The sequence below is a fragment of the Chinchilla lanigera genome, unplaced genomic scaffold (assembly GCF_000276665.1).
Source record: "Chinchilla lanigera isolate Chin_1 unplaced genomic scaffold, ChiLan1.0 scaffold00112, whole genome shotgun sequence".
Classification (NCBI taxonomy): Eukaryota; Metazoa; Chordata; class Mammalia; order Rodentia; family Chinchillidae; genus Chinchilla; species Chinchilla lanigera.
Genome location: NW_004955513.1, coordinates 1,740,245 through 1,767,638, shown reverse-complemented (window position 1 = coordinate 1,767,638; position 27,394 = coordinate 1,740,245). Strand labels below are relative to the sequence as shown.

General features: G+C 40.2%; 1 protein-coding gene across 1 annotated transcript in view; it reads left to right on the top strand.

The window, feature by feature from the left end:
- Setx (senataxin) overlaps positions 1 to 27,394 on the top strand; it is a gene marked incomplete at its 5' end in the record, with an annotated part of 57,702 nt that overhangs the window by 8,495 nt on the left and 21,813 nt on the right. The window contains 6 exon segments of the mRNA XM_005408377.2: positions 350 to 4,477; positions 16,758 to 16,857; positions 21,552 to 21,722; positions 23,012 to 23,244; positions 24,379 to 24,546; positions 25,058 to 25,214. Coding sequence (XP_005408434.2) covers positions 350 to 4,477; positions 16,758 to 16,857; positions 21,552 to 21,722; positions 23,012 to 23,244; positions 24,379 to 24,546; positions 25,058 to 25,214 — 4,957 coding nt within the window.

Below are 27,394 nucleotides of genomic sequence, written 5' to 3'. Positions count from 1 at the left end.
ATCCATTTACCTAGAAATGTCTGGAGCAGATCTTTCTTTATGAAAGAGTAGTACTCCATTGTATAAAAAAAACCTACCTCTTCTTTATCCATTCACCGGTTGATGAGCACTTAGGCTGTTTTCAAGATTTGACTGTTATAGACTATGCTGCTATAAACATGGATATGCATATATTGTTTGGTATGACTCAGCTTATATTTTTGATTTCATGGGGGTTTATGTATGTTAGAAATAACACATATAAAGAAAAATAAGGAAGTTGAGGGATATATTTTCTTTTTTACAATTTTAGTGTTAATCCTATCACAGTTTTTATTTACATGAATTTTTTTTTTTTTTTTTTTTTTAGGATTTAGGGTGGAGATCAGCCATTTGCCCAGATTATTGTCCTAACATGTATGAAGAAATGGAAACATTGGCCAGTGTCCTTCAGTCAGATATTGGCCAAGACATGCGTGTTCATAACAGCACATTTCTGTGGTTTATACCTTTTGTTCAGTCTCTGATGGATCTTAAGGATTTGGGTGTGGCTTACATTGTAGAAGTTATTCATCATCTCTACTCTCAAGTCAAAGACGTCCTCAACCAGACAGATGCTCTGTGTGACAAAGTCACTGAATTTTTCCTTCTAATTTTGGTATCAGTGATTGAACTGCATAGAAATAAAAAATGTTTGCATTTACTGTGGGTTAGTTCCCAGCAGTGGGTAGCAGCCGTTGTAAAATGTGCCAAGCTTCCGACTAGTGCGTTTGTACGGAGTTCTGAGAAATCAGCTGGAAGTTGTGCCAAAGGAACAGCACCGATCGCATCACTGTCCCTGCTTTCAGTGCCATCTAACTCTGTACAGCTTGCTTGCGTGCAGCTGATTAGAAGTCTCCTTAAAGAAGGTTATCAGCTTGGTCAGCAGACTCTTTGCAAGCGGTTCTGGGACAAGCTTAACCTGTTCCTTCGAGGAAATCTATCTCTAGGTTGGCAGTTGACTAGTCAGGAAACCCATGAGTTACAAACTTGTTTAAAACAAATCATTAGAAACATAACATTAAAAGTGCCTCAGGGTAACGGTAACACTTTTGTGAATCTGGCTCCTACGTATAAAACCCCACCTGCATCTCTGAAAGAACAAAATGAAGAAATAAGAAAGAAGTCTAAAAAAGGTACCCACTCTCTGGAAAATTCTAGCCCAGCATTTTCTAATGAACCAGTGAAAGCTGAGATATACGAGGGGCAAGAGCATATACTGATTAAAGCAAGTAACGCTGTAGAAGGGGATCATGAGCAAAATTATGGAAAGGATTTGAATGTTGAAGACCATCTCTCAGCTGAGTCATGGTTAAAGCAGAATGGCAAAAGCCACTTTACTGAAAGAGCTCAAGGTCAAGTGAAAGTAAGCAAAGGGAAGCAGATGTCTGTGAAGGAGAACTCTTCATATACGCCACAGATTTGTACTTCACGAAATGATCTAGGAGGAGAGTGTGACAGGGGAATAATAATATCTACACATTCATTGACTGAGTCTGGCACTGCTCTGGAACAGGTGTCCACATCAAATGAGGATTTCTCCTTAAAGGATGATGTTCTTGGTAAAACCTCAAAACCAAAAACGAAGGCAGAAAAAGATGAAATCTGTGCAAAGTTGTCACATGTCATAAAGAAGCAACACAGGAAAAGTACTGTTGTCAGTAATGCTGTCAGTTTAGAGGAAAATCTGAGAGTATGTAACACAGAGAGTTTCTGTTCAGGAAAAGATAAAGGTGTTCAGAAAGGGGGTAGAGTCACACATGGTCTGTCTTTAGACCTTGACGGTACTCTGGATGATGAAAATGGAGAACAAAAATCACGAAACAGTTTGTTACTAAAAAAGAAGCAATTAAAGAATGAAGAATTAGATATTTTTTCTTATTGTGAAAACAGTTGTGAAATACAGGAGTGTCACGATAGAGATTTGGTCTCATTTACAGAAATAATCGATACTTTGGTGAAGAAGACATCTCCCTGTAAGGAGCCCATGACCATACTTGAATCAAGAGAAAAGGAAATGAGTAAGAATACAGCTCTGATTTCCTCTGACTTGAAGAAAGAACGGTCTCCTGGCATCAGTCCGAAGTCTGACATCTTAACAGACTCTCAGGTAGACAGAGACCTCCACAAATTATCTTTAATAGCTCAAGCTAGTGTTATTAAATTCCCAACAGATTTAACTCAAGACTCATTCCAGCTGCAAAGAAAAGTAAAAGACACTGAAAGATATCTCACAGCTCATCATAATAATGTGGACAACTGTTGTGAACAAGTTATTGTTATTTCAGATTCTGATGATGAAGATGAAAGACTTCTGAGTTTTGAGAAATACATTGAAAAGGACAAAACGTGCCTCAAAAAAGAATGTCCAGAGCAGCACGATTCAGTGGTTAATACTAATGCGGACAAACAGCTCATAAAGGAAGAAAAGACATCATCTTTTCTGTTTGAGGATTCTGATTCTCAGGTTTTTGAGTTTGAAAGTCAGTCTGAAGTGTTTTCAGTTTGGCTGGACCACAAAGTAGACAATAAGAATTCAGTTCAAGAGGAGGAAAAAAATTCACGTGTAACTAATGTAGCTGGTAGCACAGATAATTGGGGTTATGGCACAGGTTATGTATCTGAAGAGGTGGTTCAACAAGTAGCAGAGGACACGGAGCATGTAGAAGCACGTAGGAGTGTTTCTGTTAAGGTGTCTTGTGAAATTGAAGTAAAAAATCGTAAGAGAAAGCGAGTTGAAAAACCTAGGACTGAAGATCCTCCAAGGCCTTCATCTTCTGTCAGAGATGAGAGCCAGGCTAACATTTTTAAGGAGAGAGAGCTTACTGAAAATGATTTAAAAAGTACTGAGATGAGTACCACAACTCTCAGTTCAAGTGTGCGGAGAGCCACTACTGTCCCACTGAAGAAGTCTCCTACAAAGGCTCGTCCTTCAAAACCCGTTAGGAGAGTACCAGTTTCTAAAACTCCTAAGAAAACACATTCAGATGGCAAAAAAGGGCAGAGTAAAAGTTCCCATTACTTAAGTTGTAGAACAACTCCTGCTGTAGTGCCCCCGAAGAAATCTCGCCACTGTCCTGAACCAACTTCAGTGGCCGAGAAACTTGGGCTGAAAAAGGCTCCTCGGAGGGCGTTTGAGTTGTCCCAGAGGTCTCTAGACTATACTGTTCAGTTACGGAATCATGGCAAAACGGTTGGGGTAGTCGATACCTCAAAAAAGACTCAGACTTCTGCCAAAAATACTAAGAAATCACTGGCAAATCAGGATCTTCAGTTGCAAAGGCAGATGAGACAGAAATCACACAAAAAAAGAAAAGAACCCCATGGTTGTGAAGGCCGAAATGCTACAAGAGCGGGGCCAGACGGAACACTGAATTCTGACATAGTTGTACCAGAATTTGATAGGTTAGATTACAGTTCCATAGGACCCAAGGTTCTCACTAACAGCAACGAAAAGGAGCTGGTAAAATTCATGTCTTCAGAACCAGAAGCCCTAAAAGCGGAGTACGTTTCTGAGATGACTGACAATACTGGTTTTTTGAACCAGTGTGATTCCAGAGTGTTAAGTGGAATAATACCAACAGATGAAATGACTGTCTCTACTTCAGAGGACCCTTTAAGTAGAGGTGATCCAACAGGGCATCAGGTAGCAGTGGCAACTCTGAAAGAGGCAGAAGTGGAATCTAATAGTGACGATGATGATAATTTATTTTTAACACAGCGTGATCCTGAAGATATGGATTTATGTTCACAGATGGGTGAGAGTGATAGACTCATTGAAGTCCTTCATAGAGAAGATACAGCGCAGGTGGGAAGTTCTGTAAGTTGGCCTCAGTTGGGAGAAAGTGGCACAAAGTGTAAGTACAAGGACTGTGTGGAAACCCTGAGAAACCAAGCTGAATATTGTTCAAGACACTTGGAAGCCAAAGCGGCTGATGAAGATGTATTTCGTAAACCTGGCTTGCCTCCTTCTGCAAGGAGACGTTCCACCACTAAGATTTTCAGCTCAAGTAGTACTTCACGAACCGCTCATCTTTCCAAGTCTTTGGAAAGTTCTTCAGTACTTCCATCAGCTCTAAAAAATAAATCAAATGGGGTGCAGTCCGTTTTGCAAGTGCCACAGCCCATTTCTTTGGTCTCTCAGAAACCGGTGGGTGAAGTGAACAGTTCTTGCGGTGTTGCTCAGTCTCTCAGGCAAGCTTACAAACTTCCCTCCAGTGAAAGCAAATTCTTTTCTGCTTCCCCGCCAATGAACATGCTCCTCTCACAGTCTCTCTCTGACACCTTTGTTAACGAAGTCTTAAAATGGAAATATGAAATGTTTTTAAACTTCGATCAGTGTGGACCTCCAGCAAGTCTTTGTCAGTCCATCTCAAGACCGGTGCCTGTCAGATTTCAAGATTGTCGAGAGTATTTTCATGTTTTTTTGCCTTTGATAATACTGAATACTTTTGAAACAGTAAGTATGCTTCATGTGTTTGGCTCTCCAGACTTTTCAAGTTGCTCCTTTTCTTTCCTGTTGAATGATAATTATAGAGCGTAGGTAAAGTAACTGACCTGTTTTAGATGTCACTTTCAGATTTTGTGTTGAACACATGTTTGTGCCAGGTGTTCTAGATGCTAGTGATACAATTTAACCTTTTCCCTCTGGAGTTTCAGACCTGGTTCAGGGTGCTAATGTACCTAGTCCAGAGGTAGCATAGGGAGGAGGTGTTGATCCATGCACGGGTAAAGGAAGACTTCTCAGAGGAGAGTCTCCCATCTGCATTTTAAAAAAGTAATGTAGACAATTACCATAGTTTTCTTGAGAGGTAAGTTTGTTGAACAACTGTAAATTATATAATTACTGTAAGTTATAGATTTTTCTTTATGCATCTGTCTTCCCGTCTCCCTTAACTCATAGCAGTTCTCGTTCTGTCTCTTTGACCCCAACATGTTGCATTCTGGTTTTTCTCCTCTTTACTCTTTGACTAGGGTTGCCAAATAAAGTACAGAATTCCCTGTTTAATTTCAACCTCAGAGCCGGGTGTGGTAGCACGTACCTGTAGTCCCAGCAGCTTGGGTGGCTGAGAGAAAAGTATCACTTGAGCCTAGGAGTTTGAGGCCAACCTGGGCAACACAGCGAGACCCTATCTTAAAAAGAAAAAAAAAAATTGAACCTCAGAAAGAGAATGAATACTTTAGTATGAGCGTTCACCTGTGTTTTAAAGGATGATTTTGGCATTTTCAAGGCAGGTAAGAAATTGAGAGTAAATTTTTGCTTTTTCAATTTCTATTAATACCTCAGTATGTGGTAACATTTTTGTAAATGAAACCAAGATTATTGAGGAGGGAGATATTTGTGAATTCATTTATTTACCTAGATACTTAATTTCCCAACACGTACTAAATGCTGCTGCAGGCTTAAAGGGGTAAAGAGGTGAATAAGGCTGATGGAGTCTTGCCCTGTGAAAGTAACCTTTCAGATTGTTGTAGGGGTTCTAATGTGACCTCCAGTGAAGGGGACGGAGTACTTTGAATGGGAGATCAGTCTGTCTTGAGCTGATACTCACACAGGCTGGCAGGAATAGAAGTCAGCCGTAGCAGTAATGAGAAGGTAGGTGTGCTGGAGGAAAAGAAGTGACTGCATAAGAGCAGATCTCCTTACAGAAGCTTATCAGGTGCGTTGTTGATTACGTGCAAGGTGGCAAGTTATGATGTTTGAGTCAGGGGATCTTTAAAATGCACTTGATATTGCATCTTTTCTCTTGGCTTATCCCCATATTTCAGCCACTTAAAAACACATTGTGAAGCTGGGCTTGGTGGTGCATGCCTGTAATCCCAGCACTTGGGAGGCTGAGGCAGGAGGATTGTTGCGAGTTCAAGACCAGCCTGGGCCACAAACGAGACCCTGTGTCTAAAAAGACAAAAACAAAAACAAAAAAAACACATTGTGTTTCATGTATACAATGTGTTTTATTAGCTGAAGTTTTATTAAAGATAACCTTAGGAGGTACTTGAAAGTTTTCCTTATGTTTTATAGCTCTTACTGCCTCATTGAGTTTGTTTCCTGTTTATTTTAATGTCTAGTAGTTTGTGTTAATTCCTGTTTTCAAACGAGCTGATTTCTGGTAATCTACTCACATTTAAGAACAAGAGACTGGAAAGTAATTTAGAGCGTAATTTATCATAACCAGAAACATGAAAACAAAAAAAAAAGTCCATTACCTTATAAATGAAGAAGCAAAAATAATATATCCATGTAATGGAATATTACTTAACCAGTAAAAGGACTTGAGTTTTAATGTCCTTTGATAAATCCTGGATATACTGTGTTAATGAAAGAAGTTGGGTACAGGAGGCCACATGCTACATAATTTCACCCATATGTATTGTCCAGAATAGGCAGATCCATATAGACTGAAAGCAGATGAATGGTAAATCGGGGAGTGAGTGGAGGGGAAATTGAGACTAACTGGTAGTAGGTATTGGGTTTCTTTTGGGGGTGATACAAATGTTCTAGAATTAAGTAGTGGTAATGATTGCATAACAGTGAGTAAACCAGTAGTACTCAAAACTACTGAGTGGTACACTTTGAAATGGTAAATTATGGTTGTGTGAAATAAATTTCCATGTTTTAAAACATTAGAAAAAGGTAAATATGAATGTTGACAGATTAAAAGAAAAGCTTAGGACAACAGGTGAAACAGTATTTTTATCAGGATGATCCCCTGTATGGTGGCACTACAGAAGGGAATACGATCAGAAGGGTCCCTTAGCATGGATAGGCTTGCTGACCATTGGTGCTTCATTAGGAAACCCATCCCTGCTCTTACGTCAATGTCTTTGATCTTCGCTTTTTTCTTTTTTTCCTCTCAAGTTCAGATTTCCCAAAGAATCTTGAAACACTTACCCTGGCAGCTGTAGACCTACGTAAGAGTTGAATGTTGGAAGAGGGCTAGGATCAGGTTATAGGTTAAGGAGAAGGATCCAACACTTAGTACAGAAACATTTTCTTAATTCCCTGTTCTTCAGCATAGTCAGCTTGCAATCACCCTTCTAGAAAGATACTTCTGATTGCTTCCCTGTTGGAGTTTAGCTTCTTGGACCAGCAGCTAGTTACTATTGATCTGCTCTCTAGCTTTCAAAATTTTGATGCTCTTGTTTCTTCTGTTGTCCTTGTTCTAATGGGTAACTGGTTTTAGACATCCCTTTGGTGTGTTCATGGAGTTTCCTGAGGAATTAAAGCAAATGCTTGTGTTCAACCTACCATTCTTAAACTTTGAAGTTCTACCTGTTTATTTTTTTAAACTAACAACAAAATTGTTTCAGCATTTATAGTTTAACAGTTATTAGTAGTACCAGAATACCTTATTTAATTTTAATTTTTAGTCTTTGTAATCAGCTGCTGATAGCATCAACCACAGTACTAGACCAAAGGTCATCAGTGCTGTTCTGATGTATTTGATGTTTCACTTTCACTTTGTTAATAGAATGCTATATTGACAATAGACTCTTGTTGCAAAAAGAGATTGGTTGATATCCTTAGGGTCTGAGTTGTGGTGTTTGGTTATCCAGGTGATATGTATTACTGAAAGTGGGATATAACACTATGTAGAATTACCCCTCAACAGAAAAGATAAGAAAGAACAAATGAAACTTTTAGAAATGAGCCTTGTGCCAGGCATGGTAGTGCATGCCTGTAATCCCAGCACCTGCTGAGGCAGGAGGACCTCTGAGTTTGAGGCCAGTCTGGGCTATGTAGTGAGTTCAAGGCCAGCCTGAATTATATAGACCCTGTCTCAAAAAAAAAAGAAAAAAAAATGAGTTTTGTATATTAATATGGCTGATAGAAGAAATATTTGGTTTTTCAGTCTTTGTATTTAATCGTAAACATATTAGATAAATGTGCACTGTATGTCAGGGGCCACATTTTTGTAGTCAGTCCTGATAGGCATTTTAGTCTTCAATCTTAGATTTGCTGTCTCTGCCTGCAGTCTTGTGTCACCTTTGTGCAGGTGCAGTGTGTGGATGGCTGCAGGCAGGAAGGGACACCAACTTTGACTCTCAGTGCTGACGCCCTTCGTTAGGGAGACTGCCTCCTTATTGCCTGCTATCAGATTGTGATGAGCTCTGTGAAGGAAATAAAACAGGCTGATACAATATGGTAAGTGACAGTGGGAAGCCGATCTTGAAAACTGGTTGAGAGCCAAAGAAGTGTTTTGTACAGGGAGTAGGTTGGGGTGTCAAGAAAATAACACTTTGAGATGAGAACTACGTTGTGTCTGTGAGGAAAAGGATTAAGCTGGTATGGCTGGAGAGAAGTTGAGGGAGAAAGAGAAATAAATTAAGATTGGAGAAGCAGTCAAGAGCCAGGTAGTATACAGCTTTACAAGTTGCACATTGGGATTTTCTTTTCCGTTCATTGAGAAGGTTTAGGAAGTCTGAGGTGGCCAGTATTTGGACTGCGGAGCAGTAGTACGTCCCAGGCTGTGGTTTCCCCGTCACCCTGTGTTGCAGGTGGAAAGGCAAGCGTAGATACAGCAGATGGACAGTGGCCCAGGAGGAAGACGATGGTGGCTCACTTTGGGGTGGTAGCTGTGAACTAGAGAGGAATGAATATATTGGGAGTAGATTTTGGAAAAAAAATGACTTGGTAATGCAGTGGATATGGGAGAAAAAGGATGGTTCTTGGATTTGAGGCTTAAGCATCTGATTAGCTCATGATGTGGTTTCTTTTTTCCTGGAAGTGACATTGTCAAAGCCAAGGGTGTGGCCGAACACGTCAGACTAACAAGTATTGTGAGAAATTGCTGGGTGCCTTCGGGCATGCTTAGGTTCTCAGTGTAGGGAGGAAAAAGCAGACCAAACTAGAATTTCACAGATGGGAATTGGGGTAGAAAGGAAGTTCTAAGTTACCCTGTTTTTCTTTTTTCATTACTGTGGGCTAGAACACTGTTTTGATACTACATTGTGGGGCAGGCCAGAAAGTTGCAGCTAGCTCTTGCCAGCCGAAAGCGGCAGATAGTGTTCGAGGGGCAGTGTACCAGACTCCTCTGAAACATAGTTGTATTCCTTGGTTCCTGAGCGTCCACTTGTCTCCTCATTCCCTCACATCCCTAGGGCTGGATTAGTACATCTGAGGGGATCAGAATTTGGAATGGGAAGTACCAGGTGCATGAAGAGATTGTAATGCTGAAATGCTTACTCCTCCTGCACTCGTGAGCAGAGGCACAGAGCTAGGTGGTGCTGGGAGTTAGCCTTTTATTCCCTGGTACCTGTCTAGCTCGTTCCAGTTTGAATGCTCCTGTAGTATATAGTCTCTCTAAAAGAAAAGTAACAAACTGAACAGGACAGATAGGCAGAGTTAGTGGAGTTGTCAGAATAAGACAGGAATCATAAACAAATTAAGCTTTTCCAAAGAGAGGAGAGAACATTGGAAACTGGCAGCAGGAAGGAAAACCACAGAGAACAGCAAACCAGAGATCATGGGGATGGAAGATAAAGACTAGTTAAAGAGCTCAGTAAACAGAACGAATGGTGTGTAGCTATAGCTTGTAAAAAGTGAGAAAGCTAGCCAAACAGATGGAATAAATCTCCCATAAGGTGTAAGGGAAGAAATGGAAAATGAACAGTTGGGTGAATGGAGGAGGCTTAATAGATATGTATTAAGGATCTTGGGAAAGAGAAAAAAATAAACTGAGGTAATAAATTGGAACCCCAGGGGCCAGGGATGTAGCTTAGCAGCACAGTGCCTGCCTGGCAAGTGCAAGGTTCTGAGTTTGATTCTTGGCAACACCCCCCCACCCCCGCCAAAAAAAAGAAAATCAGAAACCCCAGTAGAATCAGTATTTGAGTACATGAATTCTGCACAAAGCGTTCATATAGAGTGCTGTACCCAGTTAAAAATATGAAAGAAAATGTATTTGATGGTAACCAAAGCTGCAGATCCCTTAGGAATTAGCCTAATAATAAAAACATGAGACATTTATGGAGAGCATGGGAAGGCTATATTTTAAGAGCTATAGGGCCGGGGATATAGCTCAGCGGCACAAGCGCCTGCCTGGCGAGTGCAAGGGCCTGAGTTCAATTTCCCGAACAAAAAAAAATAAACTCTAGTAGAGGATATTTAGTCTTTTATTCAGAATGAAGAGAGGTGCCATGTTCATGGATGGGAAAACTTCACTCTGTAAAGATTAACCAAAAATTTTACATAATTCAAGCTGAAATTCAGGCAAAAGTATTCTGAGGCAGTTGATAAACTCACTTTAAAATTTGTAAGGAAAAGTAAAGTTGAAAAGAAGAGCATCATTGGGGTAGTAGGCAAACTTGCCTTGTCTAATGTATAGATACTTCTACATCATAGCAGTAGACAAATAGAGTGGCATAGGAAAAGACCAACCCAGTGAAACAGAGTGGGGACCCATGGCCCCAAGAATGAGCACTTTGCATGTATGGCAACCTAGAGGACACTACAAATCAGTAAACAAAGGGTGGAAAAGGGGTACTGAGAAAACTGGCCTTCTCCATTGGAGAAAAAATTAGGCTAGATCTGTTCTTCCCATGTACTTTAATTGAGCACCTACATTAACCCTCTTTTATCTGTGGTTTCACAGCTGTGGTCCAACAGTGTTCAATGGGAATATCCTACAAGTATTTCATGAGCTTTAATTGTGCTTGTTCTGAGTAGCACAGAGAAATCCAGCCCAGAATTGCAGGATTACAGGATTGCCGTATTCAGAGTTAATCGGAAGAGGAAAGTTAAAATAGTCAGAGATTTGCAAGATACTAGTAACTAAGATACATAAAGAACTTTTGTAAATTGACAGAAAAACATAGAGAAGTCAGTAGATGGACAACAAATAGCCAACTTCTAGGAGGGAAAACCTAAGTGGTGGTTATGATTTGTGTGTAGATGTTCCCCCCCCCCCGAAACCTTGTGCAGTCATAGGGTTTTTTCAGAGGTGGCTGAATCTAGAGTGTGTGATTGATTCATAGCGCAGTGCTGGGATTAGGGATGGGTGTTTGCTGGATCGGCCCACTGATTGGATTGGCACCACCCTAATCCCAGTAGACTGGATACAGTATAAGGGACAGAAGGAGGCTTGTCTTGTGCTCCTTTGTTGCTTTTGCTGTCTTCTGCCACCACGAACAGTTGCTCCTCTGCCAAACTGAACTAAATAACCCTTTTCTCATTTAACTTCGGGTGTCAGATATTCTGTCTCAGCAATAATAAGTATGTGAAGTATTACTCTGAAATAGTAAGATTGGTGAGCCACAGCTTGTTGTCCTTTATGATTCAGTAGTGTTAGTCTTATTCCTAGGTATACTCGTCAGGTGAATATGTGCACCTGGCCATCCACAGGGATTTGTGTATAGGAGTTTACAGAGTTGGAGCTAAGAGAGGATGAGTAAAACGTAGTGTTTGTTTTCTGGGGAAAATGTACTATGCAGCAGGCAGTACCTGAAGGCTCTTTAAACATGTGTTGATTGAGGCCAGGGATACAGCTCAGTGGCACAGTGCCAGCCTTGCAAGCACAAGGTCCTGAGTTCAATTCCTTGTGCCCCCATCCCCAAATATTGATTGAGGGGAAAAGACTGATTTATAGTACAGTACTGTTTTGTATAAATGACATACCCATGTCGTTAGATTTTTCAGTGCTACTAATACCAAACATAATGGAATAATGGTGTCCAAGGTGGATGCTGTGATGGTATAGGCATACCGGACAGGTTCAGTCAAAAGGGCCTTGCCTGGACCGATCCTGGTAGGGCGCCAAGAACTGAAGTTGTGGATTAGCTCTACCTGTGATCTAAAAGGGAAGGAAAGTGACAGGAAGTCATTTAGTTTAGTGGAGGACAGATTTGGGGCAGTCACAATTAAGACAGAAGTCAGATGTAGAAGAAATGGTTGGAGGGAGTATTTTGGAAACCTGTGCAATGAAGGTGAGCAGGAAGAAAGGCAGTGGCTGTGTGGTTCTTGGGAGGTTAGGAAGGGATGTGCGTGTGTGCAGTAGCTCGCTTGTTATGGGCGTGCTAGTAAGAAATTGGTCTAAGGAGATAACCAGTTCTATGCGGTTGAAAAGGAGCATCTAGGACCCAGGTCAGTGAGTTTACTGGAATGTGGTGAAAGGGAGGGCAGGACATGGGTTGAATGCTGATTCCGTTGTCCTTTTTGGGGTTTTGTTTGCTTTTATTTCATGGAATGTAAGGACAGCCTTGGTTATTGTGGACTAAGCCAGTACTGCAGAAATTTCTTTGCCCTAGTGAAACAGCTGTTGTTTTGTGATATTGAAGATTGAATCCAGGACTTTGAATATGCTAGGTAAGTGCTCTACCATTGAGCTACAGCCCCATCCCTTTAGTTTTGTACTTTTTGAGATAGGGTCCAACCACATTGCCCAGGATGACCTTGAACTTAGATCCTCCTGGCCCAGCCTCCTGTGTAGCTGGATTTATAGGTATGTGCCACTGTACGTGGCTACAGCTGGTTTTTCAATGTGTTTTTTTTTTTTCCTTGGGAGAATTTTCTTGGTAACACAAACCATATCAATATAACAGGTGCATTGAGTAATGTGAAATAGTTTTATCAAACCATAATATTAAAATACTTGATCTGAAAAATGTTAACACATTATTAGAGAATATTGTTTTATAAAATAATCCATTCTCCAGAGCTACTGGGAAAAAAGAAAATTCATATTTCATTGGACAATGAGGCTTCACTAGGTATTTTTCTTTCCTGCAACGAGAAGAACCCTGGTATTCATTTAGGTACAGTGTTTTGTAAGATGGTTACAGCATTATTGCTGTCCTTCAATATTTGATAAGCCACTGAATGAACGTTAATTTCAGTTCTTACATTTGTACATGTCATACGTATTATATAACAGTTTAGCTTTGCTGCTTTTTGGAGTTTCTTATTTTTTTCTTTTGTGTGGTGCTGGGGATGAAACCCAGGGCCTTGTGCATGCAAGGCAAGAACTCTACCACTGAGCCACATCCTTAGCCCTCATCTTAGCTTATATATATTCTAAATGTTCTTACTTTCAGGGAAGTTGTTTTCTCACTATCTGCATGATTTTTCATCCTTTTAACCTAGTAGATTTCTTTTCTTCTTTTTTTTTTTAAATTAAAAGATGCTAACAACAACAATGAAGACAAAATCAAAACAGCACAAAAACAACAAAAATGATACATGACCTCAAAACAAAATGATAGGAATTAACAGTGGTTGCTACATTATATACTGTTACCTTCAACAAAGTTGTTCAGTCCACCACACGTAAGAATGTAAGATTGATCAATCAAGACGGTCACAATAATTTAAAAAAAAAAAAAACATTGGAAATGATGCAGAGGTTCACCATACAAGATGGTAGGAGTTCAGCAGTGGTTCTTATACTGCATATTGTTTTCAGATCAGTCATTCTGATTACCAGGTTCAAGTGTGCAAAATTAGTCAAAAAAAAAAAAGAAAATTTTAAGCATCATAGACATCAGCAATACACCTATTCCAGCTATCCTTATATATACATATAAATTTTGTTTTTCATTTAAAAAAACCCAAAATAACAAAAACAAATACATAAAGAAAACAGCGTAGAGAACAATAAAAATGATACAGAATTTCAAAACATGGTGATAGGTATTAACAGTGGTTGTTACATTGCCTAATGTCATCTTCAAAATGGTTGCACATATGACCAGATATAGGCACTCAAGATTGATCAAGCAGTTACACATTTACAGTTCCTTTCGATAAACCAACAGATACTAGTTGTACAATTAGCCTAGCTATCCTGTGTATACATATACATATTTTTTTCCTCTCCCCTCCTTCATCCCAGTTGCTCCTTCCTATTTGAGCAGTTTCATTTCCCTTTCACAATATCTATCGTACCTTTCAGATTCTACTCTTTCAGGTTCTTAACAGTAGGAAAGAAATACGATGTTTACACATGTGAATCTGATTTATTTCACTAATGAGTATGGTCTCTAGTTGCATCCATTTGCTTATAAAAGCGTCTAGTTTATCTTTCTTGATAGCTGAGTAATACTGCATTGTATAAAAAACTACATCTTTTTTTATCCATTCCTCAGCTGATGGACATTTGGGTTGTTTCCAAGATTTACATATTACAAGTTGGGCTGCTGTAAACATGGGTGCACATTTATCGCTGTGATATGATGTTTTCAGTTCTTCTGGAAAAATACCCAGGAGGGCAGTAGCTGGGTTGAATGGGACCTCTAATCCTAGTTTGCTGAGGAATCTCCAGACTGATTTCCACAGTGGTTGCACCAGTCTACATTCCTACCAGCAGTGGAGAAGAGTTCCTTTTTCTCCACAGCCACCCCAACATTTGTTGTTGGTTGATTTCTTGATGATACCCATTCTTTCTGGGGTGAGATGGAATCTCAGTGTTGTTTTAATTTGCATTTCTCAAATGACTAATGACGTTGAACATTTTTTCATGTATTTATTTGCCATTTGTATTTGTGTGAGAAGTGTGTATTTCATCTCAAATGCCCACTTCTGTACTGGGTCTTTGAATTTTGGGGGACTGATTTTTAAAAATTCTTTATATGTTCTAGACAAGAGTCTTTTGTCTAAGGGAAGTTGGCTAAAATTTCTTTCCAATTTGTGGATTTTCTTTTCACCTTGTTCGTGATTTCTTTTGATGTGCAAAAACCTTTCAATGACATGAGATCCCAGTTGTTGATTCTTTGAAATGTTTCCCCTGCAGTTTGGTTTTTGTTTATGAACTCTCTGCCTACCCCTGTGTCTTCAAGACTTCCACCCACTTTCTCTTCCCTAGTGGATTTCTTTTAACTTTACTGTTATTTAGTGTGAAAAAGATTATCTCCTGCCGTTTATAAGTTTTTAATTTCCTAGATCCAAATGGGCTGTGAACATAAAACCATTGCATCAAGTGTACAAGCCAGTGAATTAGTGTACAGAATATATTCATTAGGAGTTTACGTCTAGCTGAGTTTCTGTGTGATAGCTCCAGAGGTACAGCAGTCACTGGCTTGACATCAGAGCTCTTGCTGTCTAGCCTCCTGTTTTCTCCCCTCCTTCCTGTGATATGGGAGCTGTCTGAGGTCACCTGTGCAGTCTCAAGCAGATTTCATGTCTGAGGTGAGCAGTGATGTTTTATTGATCTACCTTTTCTTTCTTGCTCTTTGTTGTGTATAGCAGGATGCATTTGTATAGTTTTGTTGAGAAATACTATGCCATAGAATTTACCCTTTCAAAGTGTACAGTTGAATTGTTTTCGGTAAACTTACAGTCATGCAAACATCACCATGATCCAGTTTTAGACCATTTCCACAGTACTGTAAAAATCTGTTGTGCCGTTTGCAGTCGCACCATATTCCTACCACCAGTCTCAGGCAAATACTAACCTACTCATTGTCCCATACGGATTTGCTGTTCTGAACATCCTATATGTGTAGAGCTATCCAGCGTGTGGTCGCTTGCATCTGGCTCCTTTCGGTTACTATGCTTCTGAGGATTCATCTGTGTTGTAGCTTGTGTTGCTGTTTCTTGGCTTCTTATTGTCAAGTGAGACTCCACTATATGCTCAGATGACTGTCCAAATAGAAATACTCCATTTGTTTATTGTTTCTAGGTTTTGGCAATTGTGAATATTGCTGTGCTGTGAACATAGACTGTTCCCCCTAGTCTCATTGGTAATGGGATTTGAACCCAGAGCTTTCATACTGAGCTACTTCCCCAGTCCTTTTTTTATTTTTTATTTTGAGACGGGCTTGCTGAGTTACTAAGTCACCCAGGCTGGGCTTGAACTTGTAGCCCCTACCTCCACCTCCAGAATGCTGGGATTACAGGCATGTGCTTCCACATGTGGCTTACAAGCCTTTTTGAAGATGATCCTGTCACTATATTGCAGTGTACTCTTGCTGTGGAATTGGGTGATACAAACTGATAATAACTTTCATTGATCAGAATCTAACCTTGTGAGTAAATTTTCACACCCTGTCCACAGCATAACGTTTGTGGAGTCTTGGCTCCTTTTAGGGCAGAGGCAGCTTGACACCAACAGTCTTTGGTGATATATTGCATTAGAGGCCAATTACAGATTTAAATACTTAAAAGGCTAAAATGGTATAGTTTGATTAAAACCCTTAAAGCCTAAAATAACTTGTTTAAAAAATGTAGAGTATAAAATGGCTTGATTTATGCTAGTCGTCTCCTTTGTAAGTTTGGGCTTGGGAGTGTCCCTCTATTTCTGGGAAGATACTCAAGGACTCAAGGGTGCTTCTGAGTTTGGAGCTTTGGCAACTTGGGAGATGGGTACAGAGCATCTTAGAAACTGTCAGGATTATATGATGTGCTGGTGAGAAATCGCAGAGGTCTGCAGGAACCCTGGAGTCTGTCGGAGCCTGAGGAGCTGTGGTCAGAGGGAGCATTCTTCTGCCAGCCAGCAGCGCACATCTGCAGCCTGCAGTGCAGTGATCCGGGAGCTGTGGGTACAGGCAGTGCAGCTAGTTAACTGGGAGTGCTGTTTTTAAGTTGTATAATTTTAATTCACTTTAACCTCAGTAAGCTAATGGCTACTGAATTGCATAGAGCAGTTTTAGACTATTTTAGTAAATTGCTGCAAAATAATACTTAGGTTGTCACTTGGGATTCTAGGTTCTGGATTTTAACTCTTGCTTACTTTGGAAGTTTAACTGTTTAGTATGGTTTTCTAGAATGTTTTTGCTTTCTCACTTTGCTGTTTTTGCTTATTTAGGTGGCTCAGGAATGGATGAGCTCTCCAAATAAAGAGAATTTCTATGAGTTGCAGTTACGAAAATTTCCGGCTGATTATAAAAAAACCTGGGAATTTGTAGGTAAGGTCTTTCTTACACAAATTGAAACATATGAAAGAATAATTGGAGATTTCTGCTTCAGAGGAGACATCAACATAAATTGAATTTTCTAAGACATAGGTTGGTTCTGTTTTCGCAGTACTGGAGATTGAACCCAGGGCCTTTTACATACTAGTAGGCAAGTGCTCTAGCATTCAGTTACGTCCCCAAACTGTGCGACATAGGCTTTTTAAAGCTAAACTTGCACTTTATTATAGCAAATATGTTTAAAGTCTTAAGAGACTGTTGCGATGATGGTGAATATAAAATTCGTGCTTTTCCCCCACTCTAGTTAGAATTCTATAGTTAGAATCCTGAAACATCAGTGGAAGCTGGGGATGGGAAAGAGCTTGGTGAAAGGGCTTAGGGGTTGCATAGTAGTCTCTGGATTCTTCACAAGTCTAACATCATATTCTTGTTGGTTCATAATTGGTCTGAGCCGCATAGCACTTTTAGTTATAAAGAAATCAGACATTCAGACTCTTTCTCATTGAAATGTATAAGTCCTCTTTTTGCCCCCCTCCGTGGGACTCTGTCCAGTCTTGTAGGTGCATGTAAGAGAGAAGTGAGCAAATGAGAATATTTTGGGAGAAAACTACAGTAGTTTGATAATAGACTACCCTGATAATACCAGCCAGTAGTAAAATAAATACTATCCACAAATTTTCACCATTCAGAGAGAATTCCATTAAGATTTGGTATGTCATTTGACTACTAGACTTTACTTACTCTTGAGAGAGAGAGTGTTTGTGTGAGTTGTGTATGTTGGGTTTATTTTCCTTATTTTCTAACATTTTTCATCAGCCACTCATTATTACCTGGGCTATGCTTTTTTCCTCTCACTTTAGCCAGCATGGCCAAATCAGGTGGGGGAGCTAATCGAGTGTCCAGCTAATTAGCTCTCTTGGAGTTGGATCAATTTTAAATTCCACAGGGAAAGCCTGGTGTGGTAGTGCCATTAGGAGACTGACAGGAGGTTCACAAGTTCAAACCCAACCTGGGCCACTTTAGTAAGACCCTGTCTTAAAGTATTTAAAAAGGAGCTGAGGATGAGGCTCGTTGTAGAGGCCCTGGGTTCATTCCTCATTCCAAAAATAACAAAACCAAAAAAACATCCCATAGATAATTTTTACCTTTCCTAACAGCATTTCAGCTGCTGCTTACACCCTAGATGACTTCATAGTCTACCCAGGCACCAGCCAAATGTCGCACTCTGCCCTTTGATGTTCCTTTTCCCCAGCATTGCTTTTAGTGACTCAGGAGTGCCCTTGCAAATCCCAGTTCTCATCCCACCTCTGATGTGTGGGTTCCCTAACATCACCTGCCTCCACATCTGATGATGCGCTGAGAAGACAGAAGGTTCAGCATATCCACAGCGGTGACCTAGTTGTGAATGAAGACAGCAGAATCAGCAGAGGGAAAAGGCACATTTGGATGGAGTTTAGAAGGAACCAAGCCTCCAAGAGTCCTTTCCTAGTGGAGGCTGACAGAGTGTGCTTAATCCCTCATCAGCCACATGTGACATGTCTGCTGGACATGCTTTTTAGAGACTCTGCAGTCAAGAGGCCCTGCAGAGACCAAAATTCTAGGCTCCTGAGAGGTGTCTGGCATCAGCTGTGTTGTTTTCATACACAGGTTAGACACTATCAGTCATTCCTGTATGATGTGCTTTTGTCCTAAAGTCCCAGGTCCGAGATGCCAGCCAAAAGCAGCTTCACAAGCAGGTCTTTTAAAAGGATAGCAGGCTACTGTGCTCTTTACTGCACTTAGAAATAAGGGCATTTTTGTTGAGCCCAAATCCAGAAGTGGATTGTGGAGTCTTAGAGTATACTGAATTCAGCTTCAGTAGAGAATGCCAAGCGCTGTATCCCATCAGCACGGAGTCAGAGGTCACATTGCTCTGTCTTTGCCAACACATTTGTATTGTTATTTTCTGTTTTAGCAATTAATTGTATTGTTATTTTCAGTTTAGCAATAGATAGAGTTTGTGGATGGATGGCCTTTGGTGGTGGTTGTATTTTGCAATAGATTTATTGGGGAGGTTGAACGCTTTCCCTTGTATATAGCAGATGCTTGAGTAACCTCTTTTGGGAAGTGCATATCCAGGCTCTTGTTCATTTCTGTGAGTTGTGTTCTCTTACTGATAATTTGTAGGAGCTCTTTGTATAACTGTGTAAGCTATCCTTCCATTTTGGCTTACATTTTAACTCTTTTGATTATGCCTTAAAATTTTTTATTTTATTCTTACTAACAAGAATTTGTGTTTTTAACATAATAAATACATCAGCTTTTTATGATTAATGATCAGTGTTCCATTTCTTGTATGAAGATTAACAAATCTTTCTCTGATGCAGGTATATTTTCTTTATAGAACAGTGGTCATCAGACTACAAGCTTGCCAGCCTCCCTACCCTGTGTCTTGTTTTTGTACTGCCATAGAATGTTCTGCATTTTAAAAAGGGTTGTAAAAAGATTATGCAGCAGGAACCATATGTGGCCCCCAAAACAGTTACTGTCTGGCTCTTCACGGAGGAAGTTTGGAGACCCCCTTTCTGGAAGTATGATTGTTTTGAAATTGATTTTTTTTTTTTGGTGGGTGGTACTGGGGATTGAACCAAGGGATTCACACTGTGCTATAGCCCCAGCCCTTTTTTTTAATTTGAAGATAAAATCTTGCTGATTCTATCATATTAGATCATCATTTCCAAGAACGATTAGTGAGTCTTTTTCTAAGTGTCTGTATATGTTCTAAAACTTCAGCTATGTTTCTAGAACTTAGAAAAAAGTTACATTATATAAAATGGCAAGTCTTACCTGAGGAGTTATTTTTGTTTTCTTGGTACTTTCCTTTTTTAAGTTTAAAAGTGTAATTAAACTTATATTTTGTGATTAAAAAAAAAAAAAGCAAAGTCTTGCTAAATTCTGCAGGCTGAGTTCAGATTCGCAGCCTTTCCATCATTAGTTGGCTGTTCTTCTTTTTGAGTTGAAGGCATTTCTTATATATTCTGGAGAAAACTGATTAGATTGTATTTTAAAAATACTTTCTCCTGGCCTATGGATTACCTTTTAATTTTCCCTGCAGTGTCATTTGAAGAGGAACAGTTTTTATTTTGATGATATATACATTATCAGTTTTTTCTTTCATAATTCATGTTTTTTATGTTGTAAGATGTGTTTGCCTAATCCAACGTCATAGTTGATTTCTCCTAAGTTTTGTACTTTTTCATGTTCATGTTGATGACCATTTTCAAGTTTTATTTTTGTGTATGACATGATGTAAGGATTGAGAATTTTTGTTTGTTTTTTAACACAGATATCAGTATTAGGGATATTTGTGGAAAAGACTATCCCTTCCCCCATTGAATAAGCTTGGCCCACTTGTCAGAATCTCAGTTGACCTTGGATGGGAGGTATTTTAGGGGCACTTTATTCTCTTCATCTATGTATGTACCTAATACCAGTACAGTACATCTTCTTGATTGATGTTATAAAAAGTATTGAAATCTGAAAGTTTAAGTCTTCCAGTTTGTTGAACAAAAAATTCTTTTCTGTGTTATATACATTTTAAAATCAGTTTGTAAATTTCTACAAAAATGCTTCCTGCTATTTGACAGGAATTGCTTTGGAATTAAAGATTTATTTTGGGAGAAGGACTCAAGTCTCTTTGATTTGTGTATCTCTTATCGTTTATTTAGACTGTCTTTAGTTTTTTCATTTTTTTCTGTAGTGCTGGGGATTGAACCAGGGCCTCACACATGCTGGAGAAGTGTGCTACCGCTGAACTATATCCCAGTCCTTTGTTATTTTGAGACAAGGTTTTGCTAAACTGCTCCTGCCAGCCTTGAACCTGTGATCTCTTCCCTCAGCCTCCCAGGGAGCTTGGGTTATACATGTGTGCCACCACCCCTTGCCATCCTTCGTTTCTCTCAGCATGTTTTATGTTTTTCAGGGTACAGCTCTCTCGCCTGGTGTTTCTGATTTACTGTTGCAGTCTGCCTAGTCCCAGTGCTTAGTGTTTCAGCGCAGTGTGTGATTGCTGAGTTCAGCAGTTGGTACCGAATGTCTTTATTCTAGTGCTCACTGTTTTCCAAATCCGATGTAGTTTACACCTATCTGTCCCCTTTGTTTAAAATACCATCAGTAAATTCAGTTCTTACGTGTACTTGTGTCCATTTCCAAATTTTTTCCTGCAATTTTGAAAGTGGGTAACAATGAGAGAATCTCTTGATTAAAAGCCAGAATAAACCTCAGGGAAATAAAATGTATCAGCTACTTCTAAATATTATGATTTTATCTATTTTAGCTTTATAGCAATTTTAAAGAAAAATTTTATAATACTTTGTAGTCAATATTTTAAAATTTTTATTGCATGAGATTGTCACTTTAAAGTACATACAGTCCACTAGGGCTTGTGCTTCTGGACCTATTCCAAGGGTTGAATGTCTTTTTTTTTTTTTTTTTTGAGACAGGGTCTCGCTGAACAGTTTAGGCTGGCCTGAGTTCACTGTGTAGCCCAGGCTGGCCTCGAACTTGTGGCAATCCTCCTGCCTCAGCCTCCTGAGTGCTGGGATTACAGGCATGCGCCACCATGCCTGCCAAGGATTGGATTTCTATTAAGCTAATCTAATTTAAAATAATCGTTCGAGTTCTGTAAATGCTGACTTCTTGTTTTGTAGTGTATCTCAAGGAGTGTGACCTGGCTAAACAGTTTCATCCAAAGGAAAATGATTTGGTGTTTCTCATTCCTGAGGGATTAAATGGAGAGAACGATAGAGAGAGACATTGCATTCAAGAGCCCTATGAATATCATTGTGGTTACATCCACAGATTTCGCCGCACTTCAGTCAGTAAGTAGATAATGAGGCATTGACAGAGAATTTATCAGACACAGTGGTACCTTGGTTCACAAACACTTTTCTTTGCAAATGATTTGGTTCACAAACAAGCTGGCAAAATTTTGTTTGTGTCTGTGAACTCTTCTTTTGGGTGACAAACATGACCACACAAACACAGATGGGGCCATCTTCTCCAGAACTGTGGAGCAAATTCAGTTCCTGAACCAAGGTACCTCTTACAAGCCCATCTTCCCACTTGCTTCGAAATGTGCTTCCCTAGCTTTGTATTTGCTGCACATTTACCGAGCAAGTGTCTGCTGTTGCCATTCAAAGTGCCTTTCTAGTTTCCCTAGACTCAAGGTCCTGCCTTTATTCCCTAGCCTTATGATTGAAAAGCTTTTTTGTGTAATACCCTCATCTGGTACGTTCCTTCGTCTGCTGTTGGGTTGTTACTGCACAGACCATTTGAAAGGCATCTATTTGCTATGCCTTCTTTTTTCCTCCTCAGTAATGAGAATTGAAGGGCCTTTGCGTTGAGCTATATTTCCAGTTATTGTATTTTTTTATTTTGAGATTGGGTCTCACTAGGTTACTCTGTTTCCCAGGCTGGGCTTGAACTTACAACCATCCTGCCTCAGCCTTCCAAGTGGTGGGATTACAAGCATGCACCACCACACCCGGCTTCCAGTTTTTTCTTTACAGTGAGAGTGATTTGTTTTTAATATTTGAAGTAGAACATACTACTTCCCTACTCACAGCCCACTCTGTGGATTCCCAGCTAGCTCTGTTTGAATAGGATCCAGAGTCATTACCATGGTCTGCAAAGGTCTGTAAAATACAGTAGTCTCATTTGAATCTCTAGATCACCTAGTATTCTTCTCCCTTTTCCTTTCTGCTACCCTCGCCCTCTCCTCGTGTCTGAGATAGTCCTCACACATCTTCTCCTGGGCTTGGTAGCTGGTAATCCTTCACCTGCAGCACTCTTCATTCCTTCATAAAGACTTGACTCTCCTCATTCTCCGCTCACTGTCGTCTGAGCAGGGAGACTCTCCGTGACCAGCCTGCATACGCCACACCCCTTCTCAGCCTTGTCCACAGCACTCAGCACCATCAGATGTGTTTATTTAGCATCCTGCTCCCTCTTCTAGAAAATAGTCTAGTCTGTGGAGAACAAGAACATTGCCTGATGGAGTGATTTGTTTAAATAACGTATCATACAAAATACCTAATTCTGAAGAACCTTAACCGGACAACATTATTCAGTGGTAACTGAAATTATTTTTTCTCCTTCTTGATAATAGTGCGTAATGGAAAATCTGAGTGTTCCCTTTCCATTCAGACTCAAGATAATTTTCGAGCCAATTTAAATGAACATATGAAATGCATTGTAATCAGTTCTCTGGTAACTACACAAAGGAAGCTGAAAGCCATGTCTCTGTTGAGTGGTCGGAACCAGCTGGCCAGAGCTATTCTGAACCCAAACCCCATGGACTTCTGTACCAAAGATTTGCTGACTACAACATCTGAGAGAATTGTGAGTACGGATTATGTACCCAGAAAAGTCAGAAAATGGTATGTCCAGATGTTAAAGTATTGTGTTTAGATTTTAATTTTTGCTTAATATTGCAAAGTATATGACTGAGTTGGTCGGCTTACCTCAAGAAAAGAAACAGGACAAAAAAGAGCTGCCGGCACATTGGTGTGCTGGAGGAATGGCCTTAAGGTGTTAGGTCAACATCCTGCTCCTGTGTTGCTAGGTGATAAGAATTCAGGAATAGGAATGTCAGGTTTCATGAGTTAGTTTTGCGTTTCAGGACTGTTGTGAAATGGACTGGTGTTGCTGCAGATGCAAAGATGAAGCTGTCATCTTGTGTGAACAAGTCTTTTACACCATAAGAGTGATATATGAATTCCCGGAAGTGAACACAGAAATGCAACTGGAGACCACAAGTTTTGAACCCTTTCTTTGTTGGGGTTTCATTTTGACTTATCTCGGTCAGATCTTAGCTTTTAAGGAATCCAAAATTTAATAAATGATAGCTGTTGAGCCTCTGAAAGATGAAGGGTTTACAGTGACATAGCTTGAAATAAAATTGAAGTTTAGTTTCCGTTCTGACCCTGAAATACATAGTTTTTCCACACATCACGTTAGAAAAGACTGATGAAGTACTTTTACTGTCTAAAGAGAGAATTTATCAAATGGAAAAACTCACAAAGAATAATTGAAGAAAAATACAGATTAGTAAGTGAAATTTATTGTGATCCTCTGGTAACAGTTACAAAAACATAGTTGTAGTATTTGTAAGTGCGCTGAAAACTATAGACACAAATTATTAACCAGTAAGCAGCTTGCTTGCTTGCTTGCTTTGTTTTTTTTGTTTTGAAACAGGGTCTCACTATAATAGTTCAGGCTGGTCTTGAGCTCACCTTGTAGCCCAGGCTGGCCTCAAATTCACAGTGATTGTCCTGCTACGACCTCCTGAGACTTAAGTAGCTTTCTTTCCAGTAATGAAAGTGATTCTTAAAGATCACTCTGAGGTCTTTCCTGGGCATAACCTAAGCTTTTGCATAACACACCTTGGATGAAGTTCAAACAGATGATTTTTATTGTCTTTCATATGTCACTACAGAAGAAACAACTTGTTCTCACAAATGTCTTGTTGTATAGATTGCCTACCTGAAAGATTTCAATGAAGAGCAAAAAAAGGCAATAGAAACTGCGTATGCCATGGTGAAACACTCACCATCCTTTGCCAAAATCTGTCTGATTCATGGACCGCCTGGAACAGGAAAATCAAAAACTATCGTTGGCCTCCTCTTCTACTTACTAACAGAGGTGAGTGTGCCAGGAGGACGCTGGAGCTGTGACCAGGGCACATCATTTGACTCTTCTTGAGTTAACTGGCCTGTAAGTGTTCATGTGCCTCTTCCCTTCATATTTTTTAAACTATCAGGGAGAGAGAAACAAGTGTATGAAAAGTAAAAAGATCAGAAAACGCCATTTGGTGTGAAACAGACCCTAGGACTAGGATGTAGTGGTCTCAGCTTCCACGATAGGTCACAGTAATGCAGGAGTCCACCTGAAATGGACGGGGTGTTGGTTGGACAGAGTGTTGATTAGAGGAAGGACCATAGATGGCAAAGTAAGGCTCAGAACCTGGGTGATAAAATGTCAAGCAAGGTAATTTTAGTGTCAGTGAAAGGTGTAGATGCTTTTATGGTATTTATTTTTAACGGTATTATGAGAACTTTCTGACATACATGGAAGTAGAGAAAAACTTAAAAACTATGTAGTAGAGCTCATCAGTATTTTTGTCGTTTTTTATTTGGTATGTGGCAAATTGTAGAACCAGAGAGGTGGGCATTCAGATGAAAACTCCAATGCCAAGATCAAACAGAACCGTGTCCTTGTGTGTGCGCCTTCCAATGCAGCTGTTGATGAACTTATGAAAAAAATTATCATCGAATTCAAAGAAAAATGTAAAGACAAGAAGAATCCTTTGGGTATGATACTTTTTCTTGTTTTCAGTGTTTAGTAAGTGTTGGGCAGCCTTGAATGATGATGGTAAGAAGCCAGTCTTAGTTTGGGGCTGTGGCCCTCAGGTACCTGTTGATCGATTTAGCAGTATTTTATTGTGCATGTATCCTGCGCCAGGCACTGTGCCAAACCTGAGGTTTCAACAGTGAATGCTTCAAGGTGACAGAGTCTAGTGAGAAAATGCATGGGTTAGCGAGCATTTGTGGTATAGAGTTGTAACTTCCGTTATAGGACTAACGCATGGGTGTTGCCGGACACCTCAGACAGCAGACCTGTGAATCAGTCATGTGCAGGCCTTTAAGGAGGGCTTTTGGAGGAAATGAGGTCCCAGATGAAACCTGAAGAGCAGTTAGGAATTAGCCATGTGATAGGAGAGAGGAAGGGACTTAAGCAGAGGTAACTGTAGAAAGGAGTAGGTCAGGAGACCTTCAGACAGTTGAGTGCAGCTGGCCTCTACGCAGGTCCATGAAGTCAGGCTTCTGATCTGATCACTGCAGTTCCCCACGGTTCCCCGCCTCCCTGAACACTGCCTGGCACTCCATTGAGGGCAGGTGCTTAGTGACTAAAGAGCCTAGGCAGCAGGGGCTGATGCAAGATGAGGGTCGCACTAGGCGTTGGCTTTGTGGAGGCTGTGCAGGTAATCCTTGTTGGTAGTTCCTGTGTGCTTACTGTGGTGGATGATCCTCAGAATAACGCTGAGAGGTGGGGGTTAGATAACCTTGCTGTCTGTGTCATGGTAGGGAGAGTGAAGTGCAGAGATGTTAGGTAGGAGCAGCTAGCTGTTTCCGTGGAAATCACATAATGGAAGCATTACCAAGGTGGTGCAGGAGCTTGAGAGAAGATGTGACATCATGTCTGTTCGCGCTGACTTACATCACTCATTTTGAGTGGTTTTGTTTCAGCTTTGTGTTTTCTTACTTCCCCAGTTTATAGTATGTCTTGTCTTCCCAGTTTATAGTATGTCTTGGGTTTCTCCTGAGGATACCTGATACTACCTTTTGCCCATTAGGATTAGATGCAGTTGCAAATAATAGAGATTCTAAATATGGTGGCTTAGCTATGATGGAAGTTTCTTTCCCATTGGAAAACCCACAGGTTGATAGTTGAGGACTGGTGCCAGAGTCCCTGGTCCCTAGAGTCTTCTGTGGTGTAGTCCACTGTTAGTGGACCTCATGATTAGGAACAGTTGCCACAGCTCCAGTAACCACATGTACCAAGGATGAGGAAAGATGAAGAATCAACAAAAGGAGCATACTAGCCATAGTTTAAAGGTAGTTCCTAGATACTGCCAGTTGCACCTCTACGTTATTTCCTGTTGACCAGACACTATATGGCAACACCAGGTACCAGAGAGACACTGGGGAATCACACACTACATGTGTACCTCTATGTAAAACCCATTTACTTTTGTTGTTTTGTTTTGTTTTGTTTTGTTTTGTTTTGTTTTGTTTTGTTTTGTTTTGTTTTGTTTTGAGACAGGGTCTCGCTATGCAATTCCGGCTGGCCTTGAGCTCACTTTGTAGCCCAGGCTGGCCTCGAACTCCCAACAATCCTCCTGCCTCAGCCTCCTGAATGCTGGGATTATAGGCATGCGCCACCACGCCCAACAACCCATTTACTTTTCAAACCTCCCGTACCATTATGTTCGCAGGATTGGTGGATTTATGAGTGGCTCTAGCCATTCACATTAACAGCTATAGCTTATCTCGCGTATATGCGTTCACAATTTGTTCATGGTCCATTGGTGGAAATGTGGGTTCTTGTTAGGCTTTTATTTCAAACTTTATGAAGTGAGCATTTCTATACTTGCGTGTATTTCTCTAGTACAAGTATAAAAGTGGTTTCTGCCATGGATAAATGAAGTGTGCTCAGCAGCAGCATACTTTGTGTTAAAGGCACAGCATTCGTAGCTGCGTCTCTTCATACACACATGCAGCTTTCTAGGGTAGAGCTTTCCCAGTGGTGGATGGTGACCACGAGTGTGTGGTAAAGCTAGTTCAGTGATCCAGCTGGAATCAGCGCATGTCAGCTACAGTGGAGGAGGTCAGAGGCTGGGTTGTGAGGGAAGTACCGTGTGAAATTGGTGTCACTTGTGTGATGTGTGGCAGTGTACTGTGTTTCAATGAAAAGTGAAGCTCATACTGTA